Source organism: Phyllopteryx taeniolatus, chromosome 4 (genome assembly GCF_024500385.1).
Source record: "Phyllopteryx taeniolatus isolate TA_2022b chromosome 4, UOR_Ptae_1.2, whole genome shotgun sequence".
Classification (NCBI taxonomy): Eukaryota; Metazoa; Chordata; class Actinopteri; order Syngnathiformes; family Syngnathidae; genus Phyllopteryx; species Phyllopteryx taeniolatus.
The window spans coordinates 1670550-1681045 of record NC_084505.1 but is presented as its reverse complement, the minus strand read 5'-3'; the positions used below and the strand labels follow the sequence as shown (position 1 = coordinate 1681045).

Here is a 10496-nt window from a genome sequence, read left to right as displayed (position 1 = left end):
AACGCAGTATTAACCAGAATACAGTGTTTTGATTAGTGGTGGCACATGCAACGTATTCTTGCAAAAGATTTGTGGGTTTACGTCCCCTTTTAATAAATTTAAAAAAAATCACATGTCCAAGTATTCACACAAGGGCTGGGCGATATGACATAAAAGGCATATCATGGTATAAATTGAATCCCTTCACGCATATGGTATATATTGCGGTATAAGCTTCAGTGTAAAAATTATCATGGAAGCATTTATGAATGGTCGTTGTTTTGGTTAATATAATTGTGGTCTTGTGTTATCGGTTGTTCAAGCAGATTTAAGATTGATCAGAAGAGCTTTTACCACATATAAGACAAAACGTGAAGCTCATTGAAAGCTTTGAATCGCAGCAATTAAGCTTAACAAGTGGAACCTACTGACAGCGACCGTGTTTACAGTGGGGCAAAAATTATTTAGTCACCCACAAATTGTGCAAGTTCTCCCACTGAAAAAGATGAGAGATCTGTAATTTTCATCAAAGGTATAGCTCACCTATGAAAGACAAAATGAGGAAGAAAAAAAATCTTGAAAATCACATTGTCTGATTTTTAAAGAATTTATTACCAAATTATGGTGGAAAATAAGTATTTGGTCACCTACAAACAAGCAAGATTTCTGGCTCTCACAGACCTGTAACTTCTTTAAGCGGCTCCTCTGTCCTCCACTCGTTAACTGTATTAATGGCATCTGTTTGAACTCGTTATCAGTATAAAAGACACCTCCCCAGAACCTCAGTCACACTCCAAACTCCACTATGGCCAAGACCAAAGAGCTATCCAAGGACACCAGAAACAAAATTGTAGACCTGCACCAGGCTGGGAAGACGGAATCTGCAATAGGTAAGCAGCTTAGTGTGAAGAAATCAACTGTAGGAGCAATTATTAGAAAATGGAAGACATACAAGACCATTGATAATCTCTGTCGATCTGAGGCTCCACGCAAGATCACTCCACAAGAACGATGAGCAAAAATACCAGAACCACACGGTGGGACCTAGTTAATGACCTGCAGAGAGCTGGGACCAAAGTAACAAAGGCTACCATCAGTAACACACTACTCCGCCAGGGACTCAAATCCTGCAGTGCCAGACGTGTCCCCCTGCTTAAGCCAGTACATGTCCAGGCCCGTCTGAAGTTTGGTAGAGAGCAATCTGGATGCTCCAGAAGAGGACTGGGAGAATGTCATATAGTCAGATGAAACCAAAATAGAACGTTTTGGTAAAAACTGAGCTTGTTTGGAGGAGAAAGAATGCCGAGTTGCATCCAAAGAACACCATACCTACTGTGAAGCATGGGGTTGGAAACATCATGCTTTGGGACTGTTTTTTTTCCAAAGGGACAAGGACGACTGATACCCGTGTCAAGGAAAGAATGAATGGGGCCATGTGAGATTTTGAGTGAAAACCTCCTTCCATCAGCAATGGCATTGAAGTTGAAACGTGGCTGGGTCTTGTTGTCAGCAAGACAATGATCCCAAGCACACCACCTGGGCAATGAAGGAGCGGCTTCGTAAGAAGCATTTCAAGGTCCTGGAGTGGCCTAGCCACTCTCCAGATCTCAACCCCATAGAAAATCTTTGGAGGGAGTTTCAAGTCTGTGTTTCCCAGCGACAACCCCAAAACATCACTGCTCTAGAGGAGATCTGCATGGAGGAATGGGCCAAAATACCAGCAACAGCGTGTAAACCTTGTGAAGACTTACAGAAAACATTTTACCTCTGTCATTGTCAACAAAGGGTATATAACAAAGTGTTGAGATGAACTTTTGTTATTGACCAAATACTTATTTTCCACCATAACCTACTAATAAATTCTTGAAAAATCAGACCTGATTTTCTGGCTTTTTCTTTTGTCTCTCATAGGTGAGGTATACCTATGATGAAAATTCCAGGCCTCTCATCTTTTTAAGTGGGAGAACTTGCACAATTGGTGGCTGACAAAATACGTTTTTGCCCCACTGTAAACCTGACGCAAAGCAGACAGAAAGAAGCGAATTTCATCTTCAAAAATAAATTGTTTACATTGTTTTATATATTCATTATAATATACATATTAATATTGGGCGGCACGGTGGATGACTGGTTAGCACACCTGCCTCACAATTCTGAGGACCCAAAACAAAATTTCAGGGTGTCATTATAGGTATTGTGTAGAATTTTTAGTGGGGGGGAGTATACATTTTGAATTACAGTTGTAACAAAAAGAACAACAATGGTGTCAATACTTTTCGGATGAATGATCTGTTAAAATAAAGTGCATCTGTACTGTTTGTACATTACAATATTCTGGGCTTACCTGCAGGAATATAAGGGGAGAATTGCAATAATTGAGTTAATTATTGTGCTGTAGAAATGTTAGTTATAAAAAGGCTTCATGTTTGGACTAGGGAGGAGTGTGATTTATTTAAAGGCCCTGTAAAGTAGGAAAAAAGTTTTACCAATTTGACACACCGTATGTGTGCCAACCCGGTCAAATTGGAATGAATAATAATTAAAAAAAACAATCAAATAAAATGAGGCTCCGAAATCATGAAAAATTGACACCTCCTGACGACTGTCGGGCACTGTGGGTGTGTCCTCTTAATTTGCTGTTACATTGTGAGCCAGAGGCTGAGCTGAATTATGTGCGCCGGTGGGTTTAATTAGCAACGTGACAATTGGCTGCTATCTTTGTGGAATGCTATCAAAATACATGGAATGAGCACTTCAAAGGCCTCTAAAATACTCCATAACAAATTCAGTAAAAATTATTACTAAAGTACTTTACCTTTACTGCCCACGCTGCTCTTCTCAAATAATGTTCCATTTGCGCTATTTAACGCTGGAATCTATAACTTTTATTTTTATTTATTTTTTTGTTAAAAGAATATTTTCACCCAAGCCGATACTAGAGGAGATGACAATATCCTGATTAAGCCTGCTCCTCTAACATCTTTTTGTGTTCTTCAGTGTATATATATATATATATATATATATATATATTATATTTTAGTGAATGCTCGATTCGTTTCCCAGGCTGGCCCAGTTGGTGGCGCTATGAAAATGGAGTAGAAGGAAATTACGACATAAATGAGGGATTTCGCTGAGCAATGGGCGGAGCGTAGTTGTAAAATGTGCACTAAAAATGTTATTTTGCGTTTCTGTAGCATGAAATAAACATACAATAATTTGTAAACAAAAACAATAAAAAAAATTGCCACAAATGAACATCTACCTCTTTTTGAGGAGCCGTTGGCTGCCAGCAGTGGTGTGGTTGGTCATGTGGTCACGACCAAGCTTGTCCTTACTGATCTGTTTTTGTTGCTTTTGTTGACCTCATTTATTTTAACGTGTGTGTGTAAGTTAATTTGCTAGTGATCCAGTGAGGTGGTTTGCGAGAGTTTTTATCCACTTGATTATAACTGAGCGTCGTCACGCTGTTGCTGTTCACCACCTGTCATGACATGGAGAGGTTCTCCCAGCCGGCTGCCGAGACTTGCTGAATCTCGCTACGGACATTGATCGCCGGTGACATACAGCCGAGGTCCAGAGACGTGACACAAAAAGCATGATCGAGATGGGAAAAGAGGAAGAAAAGCAGGCGACAGGCAAAAAACATCTTCCACTTCCAAGATCCAATTATTATGTGGATGCACGTTTGATGTTGCACAAACTGTATGTTGTACTTTATTACTTTTATTAAACCATAAAAAGAGAGCTTAATAGTTGGAAGAAGCCGCCTGCTACAGAATCAGGACATGGGAGCGATATAGTATTTTAAAAGATGCTCACTTATTTGAAAGGCACAAATGTACGTACGTATACCGCCTGTGTACATTTTGGCCACAGGCTTTGTTTTTTTTTTTTTATCATATAATAATATAAATATACTTAAGTATTGTTGTAAAACACAATAACTTTCCAATGTACATTATTTTAATGGTTTAGGGGAACCCAGAAATGTGTATGGCTCCACATTAACAGGTACTGTAACACCCCGGTAGTCACAGAACATATTTGTTCGCTGGATATTTAACTAATGACGGTTTCTTTCGCCTGTTTGATTTACCTTTCAACAGCTCTATTATACACTATATTAGTGTATATTCATCTGTGGCGGGTTGGGAGATGGGATAGTTTGGACTCATCGAAGTGACGGACCGTTTTGTTGTAATGCTGTATTCCAGCAGTAATCACAGATTATAGCTTTGAGTTGAGTTTTTAGGGCAAGTGACATTTGAAACGTCGTGGTAATTTTGAAGCGCCAACTTGGTGAACCACTCTGAATTTTGGCCCATATGGGCTTATTGGTGAATATAATTCACTGAAACTTGTCAATCGCAAAAGGCGTTTCCATAGGACTAAACCTAAAGGTCAAGGAGAAATAGTTACACTGTTTTTCTCCAATTTGAAGGTGTTTATTATTTCCCCAAACATTTTGGACAAGATTTTCTGTAGGTGAAATTCTCCGAAACAAACAACAATTTTCCCGGAACCAATAATTCTCTGGTTGAAGTGGCCATTACATCCAGACTTAGCATTTTGACACTGTTATTGTGGGGAATTCTTGTCACATTGCTAGTTTAATAAAGAATTAACTTTGACTGAAGTGTCTCTGTGAACCCACACATTGACGTATTAGATGACCCCGCTGGCGGTCTAGCGAGCTCGTGGGTAAGTGAATGTAATAAACGGTTAACTTTCCCTGAAGTTTCAGTTTTGTGGAGCCATGCGTGCCACAAAGAGCAAGACTGGACAATTTGACAGTAACAACACCGGTCCGTGAGGCCGCTAGCGGTTACAACCGACAAATTTCTAGCGGGCTCGCGTACGGGCGGTTGGGTTACCCAATCCGCCCTTGCTCACTTGGTACACCACGCATGGCTTCAGCCCAACACAGACACTGTAGTGCAAATAACACATAATACTTCAGGTAAGATGCATTTTTTTCATGTTGTAGGCATAGCTTGATGCAAACTGCAAGCTCTGGTGATCAAAATGGGCCAAGTTGTTATTACTAGGGAACTAGCCATTGCACCGAGTAGCCACTGACTGCATGACAACGCTCGGTACTTAAGTGGGGGAGGTTCGACTCATGTCAGAAAGCCCATGTGCATAGAGTTTAATGCTATACCTAAACAATTCAGTACTAAATGGTTGTCAGTTTTTGCATGTTTTCAGCACTTCAAAAATATGTATGTAGAAACAAATCACCAAAGTCACTTTACAGGGTCTTTAATAGTGAGGATAGTTTAAGTATAAGCAAGTAATTTTACTATTGTTAAAATGTGTAAAAGGAAGTTAACCACAGCTATTAGCATAAACTCAGAATCACAAATACCTCGTTAAATATTTTGTTGTAATGTGGGGCTAATAAGTGAATTCACAGCTTCTTACTTTTTAACATTCTTAATTGTCACAAGTGTAAAAGTCAGTCATTTTTAATAGTAATTTTATGGGTATTAGACTGCCACTACATTATTCATAGTGCTGGCTAAAAACACCCAGTAGAGTACAAAATTATTGTAAATAAATAAAAAAAAAAAAAAGCTTTAAAATGTTTCAAAAGTGTATACAAACTTACCTCAGTGGTACATGAAAGGGGTGATTTCCAACTGGACACTATTTTCTGCCCATAGCCGAAGTCCGTTAAATCGGGGACCGTTAAATCAAGGTTTCACTGTACTTTCTTTACTATTTTGTAGCCATTAGAAAGATTGGCTGTCATGCTCACTTGCATCCGGAGCTAAAGTCAACATACTCTCACACAGTGTATACTGTAATTGAGAAATCATTCTTGTTTTACATTTAAAGGCCCATCCCTTATTTGCATTACGTTGTGTTGAAAATTGATATTTACCTTTAAAGTGTTGTTTTAGCTTTACAGTTACATTTTGTTAACATTAGGTACTGAGCGGTATCTGTGTCGATATTTAAAGACTTTTTACTTTTGTCCCTAAGGCCTCAGCTCTCACGGTCTGGTGGAGAATCTGTCAGGTGTGATGCTGTCTTACTGAAGCAGTGGTGGTTGTGATATTTACCTGACTGGAAACAAACTCATCAAAGAGAGGAGGCCACCTGTCAAAGTAAAGCAGTGATTTCCAACCTTTATGGAGCCATGGCACGTATTTTACAATTGAAAAATCTCACGGCACACCAACAAACAAACAATGTCACAAAAAGTGGATGCATTAATTACTGTTAGTACTTCCTCCCATTTAATAGAAGAACATTTATTTGTTATATATGTCACTATGCCTCACTGGTATAAATAGAGGAACAAAGATACATAATTTCTTGTAAATATATAACTTTTCGAGCAATTTACAAAAAACCTTAAAACTTATTACGGCACACTCTATTGTGCCCCGCGGGGCACACTGGTTGAGAATCACTGAAGTAAAGGGAGATGCATGTGTTTGGACTAGTAATTTCACGACACCAAAATTCTGACTTTTGTACTATACAGTGGGGACGCAAAGTATTCACACACACTTAAATTTTTCGCTCTTTGTTATATTGCAGCCATTTGCTAAAATCAGTTCAGGTCATTTTTTTCCTCATTAATGTACACACAGCACCCCATATTGACAGAAAAAAACAGACTTGTTGAATTTTTTGCAGATTTATTAAAGTATTCAGACCTTTTGTGCAGTATTTATTAGAAGCACCCTTTTGATTTAATACAGCCATGAGTCTTTTTGGGAATGATGCAATGAGTTTTTCACACCTGCATTTGGGGGTCTTCTGTCATTCCTCCTTGCAGATCCTCTCCGGTTCTCTCAGGTGGGATGGTGAATGTTGGTAGACAGCCATTTTCAGGTCTCTCCAGAGATGCTCAATTGGGTTTAAGTCAGGGCTCTGGCTGGGCCCTTCAAGAACAGTCACGGTGTTGTTCTGAAGCCACTCCTTCGGTATTTTAGCTGTGTGGTTAGGGTCATTGTCTTTTTTTAAGGTGAACCTTCAGCCCAGTCTGAGGTTCTGAGCACTCTGGAGAAGGTTTTCATCCACAATATCCTTGTACTTGGCCGCATTAATCTTTCCTTCGATTGCAACCAGTCGTCCTGTCCCTGCAGCTGTAAAACACCCCCACAGCATGATGCTGCCACCACCATGCTTCACTGCTGGGGCTGTATTGCACAGGTGATGAGCAGTGCCAGGTTTTCACCACACACACCGCTTAGAATTAAGGCCAAAAAGTTCTATGTTGGTCTCATCAAATCAGATAATCTTATTTCTCACCATCTTGGAGTCCTTCAGATGTTTTTGTTTTTTTTGTATTTAAAAAAAAAAAAAAAAAAAAAAACAACTTAAAGTCCATGCACGCTTTCATGTATTGCATTGAGGAGAGGCTTCCGTCGGGCCACTCTGCCATAAAGCCCCGATTGGTGGAGGGCTGCAGTATCTGTAACATTTGCACAACCAACATTGTCCCAGATTATCGCACTACTCGTCACTTTAAACCGCATACAATCCTTGAAGTCTCAGTGCCCTTTGCACAATGGTCATTGCACCGGACTATTGCAATATTAGTCATTCGAACTGCTCTAAGTGCTAGAGGACTCTGCATCTTTTTGCACAATTGTTTTTTGTCAATGTCTTTGTCTCCAAAGTGTTCTGTAAATTGACTGTTGTACTAGAGCGGCTCCAACTACCGGAGACAAATTATTTGTGTGTTTTGTACATACTTGGCAAATAAAGATGATTCTGATTCTGATGGTTGACTTTCTGGAACTTTCTGGAACTTTCTCCCATCTCCCGACTGCATCTCTTGAGCTCATCCACAGTGATCTTTGGGTTCTCCTTTACCGCTCTGACCAAGGCTTTTCTCCCCCGATTGCTCAGTTTGGCCGGACGGCCAGCTCTAGGTAGGGTTCTGGTCGTCCCAAACGTCTTCCATTTAAGTATTATGGAGGCCACTGTGCTGTTAGGAACCTTAAGTGTAGCATAATTTTTTTTTGTCACCTCGGCCAGATCTGTGCCTTACCACAATTCTGTCTCTGAGGTCTTCAGGCAGTTCCTTTGACCTCATGATTCACATTTACTCTGACATGCACGGTGAGCTGTAAGGTCTTCTATAGACAGGTTTGTGGCTTTCCTAATCAAGTCCAATCAGTATGGACTCCAATGAAGGTGTAGAACCATCTCAAGGATGATCAGAAGAAATGGACATCACCCGAGTCAAATATGAGTGTCACAGCAAAGGGTCTGAATACTTATGGCTGTGTGAAATTTCAGTTTTTCTTTTTTAATGTGCAAAACTTTCAACAATTCTGTATTTTTCTGTCAATATGAGGTGCTGTGTGTACATTGAGGGGGTAAAAAATGAACTGAAATTATTTTAGCAAATGTCCACAATATAACCGTGAAAATTTAAGGGGGTCTGAATACTTTCCGTACCCACTGTATCGTCCAGCACAAGTGACATTATTCTCCACCAGACAGTTGGTTTCGAGGGAGCATTGGGGATGAAAATTTAAATGGTGGAACAGAAGTTTACTTGCCTGAGGATTAATATTTTGTAGAAGGTGTGGGTTCTTACAGGGATCTCCATATTTTCCATTTGTTTTTAATCAAATTAGTATTCTTACATAAAGTTGTGCTTATATAATATTAAAGTAAAGCATGAAATGGTAAGGGTTATTCTGTCTGAATATATTTATGGCTTGAGAAATGGTTCAAGAAGAATTGACTTATATAAGAAAAGATAATTGAAAAGGGAATTAATCTCAAGTACTTTGAAAAGAACTATTGCCTGTCCATCTATAATAGTTTATTTCTGCTTTTCACCTCACAGCCACGCTGTGCATACAGAATAATTTGCATCTTGCACGCACCCTTCATTTGGAGTCGATTTCAACCTGCACCAAAGGTACCAGAGGGACCCTTTTCACATATGGACCCGCAGAAGATGCGACTACAATGATAGCACATTGATCAGATTGCCACTCATGGGTAGATTGTTCTTGGTTAGCTTTCCATCCTTGTGACGATAACATTTGGAGTACAAGTGCCACAGGTTGACTGCTGAGCTACTCCCTCGCGTGATCCACCTGAATCTTCTCAATAGACTGTACTTCAGCAAAACTCATAGCAACAGTATCTGCCAGCCTGCTGCTATGTATCGCCACAAGTCCCAGTCACAAGCCCCACAGTCTTTCTCCAACACGTCGAGAACTGATCAACAACAACCTCCAAATCAACAACATAATGCCCCTGCCTCAAACATGTTGTCTGGCTTCCCATTTCCTCGCCCCACCCAACTTCCTGATGAGCTGGAGTCAGCTCTGGCTATTCGTGGTGCCAGGGACATGGACCATCACCTCACTGACCACACAAGTCGGCCAAATCAACATCAGAACCAAGGCACAGTGTCTGTAATCGGTCAACATGGATGCTACAGTACTAGCCCTAGAACACTGACCAGTGATAATCAAACTAGCCACCATCATAGGGGCGACTGGTCAAACTTCCAACCTCCATCTAAATTGTTTGCCAGCTCTGCATCTGATGGGACTTATCACTCTCAGCAACTCCAAGGGCTTCACCAGCAGACTCAAAGCAACCAAAGTGGATCAGTCGTTCCAAGCTGGGTATCAAGCGCCTCGTCCTCATCCCAAGCCCAACAACCCCATTGTGGAGTTGGGGATGGTCAGGGTTTGTATACACCTGAAAGTGCAGGAAGTATCTTGGCGAGCTTCGGACTATCAAATGCCGACCTCGAAGTGCTGAGTCACTACCCAGATGATCAGCTAACCCCAGATACATTACCTTTTATTCTCCGTGACATACAAATCAACAAGTCGGACAACCAAAATACAGTGGCACGCAACATTCATGGCAAGATCCTTCCTCCTACAAACACTTCCCAACTGACTGATACCTGCTTGTCTGAAGTGCCCAGTCTTCTGATGGTTACAAAGACAGCAGGTAAAGTCATTGACTATGGCCATGCCAGTCGTGCAAAGGAATGTACAACTAAAGAGACTTTCAAAAGGGATAAACTCTCAAGTGAAAGAGTGGTTCAGATGTTCTCATCTGCATCAACTCCAAAAGTAGAAAAGGCAGAAAAACGTCATATACGTATGGTACACATGGAATCAAGCAAGCATGGAGACCGGGACTATCGCAGGACAAGTGGTGACCATCACAAGAGCAGTCTTTCACGGAGTAGTGAAGGTCCACCGTCTAAATCTCGTGTCGTTGACAAAGACTACAGGCACAATGGATCCAAGCAAAGGCTCTCATCTGAATCGAGGAAGGAGGTGTACTCAAGGCGGTCTCTTTCGTCTTCCTCTGGCACAAGCGGACACAATACCAGCAAGAAGTTCCCTGACTCCACCCTTATAAGTGATTTCTCTGGCACAAGTCCAAAAGTGTTTCCTCATTCCTGCTCCCTGTGCCACATTCAGTGTGATCATAAAAAGGTGAGTGTTACCACACCCTTATCAATACTCAAGGGTTTTCCTAAAAGAATGTTTATGAAGTCT

At 40.7% G+C, this 10496-nt stretch overlaps 1 protein-coding gene across 6 annotated transcripts in view; it reads left to right on the top strand.

Moving 5' to 3' along the window:
- Positions 1-10496, top strand: part of LOC133477378 (zinc finger protein 638-like) — a 79632-nt gene that overhangs the window by 2902 nt on the left and 66234 nt on the right. For 4 of the 6 annotated variants that reach the window (XM_061772033.1, XM_061772035.1, XM_061772037.1 and 1 more), the window contains exon 2: positions 8804-10433. In XM_061772033.1, coding sequence (XP_061628017.1) covers positions 9126-10433 — 1308 coding nt within the window. In that variant the 5' untranslated portion in view covers positions 8804-9125. Of the gene's footprint in view, positions 1-5967; positions 6128-8803; positions 10434-10496 lie in introns of all 6 variants that reach the window. The other 2 variants (XM_061772034.1, XM_061772038.1) reach the window with 2 other exon arrangements.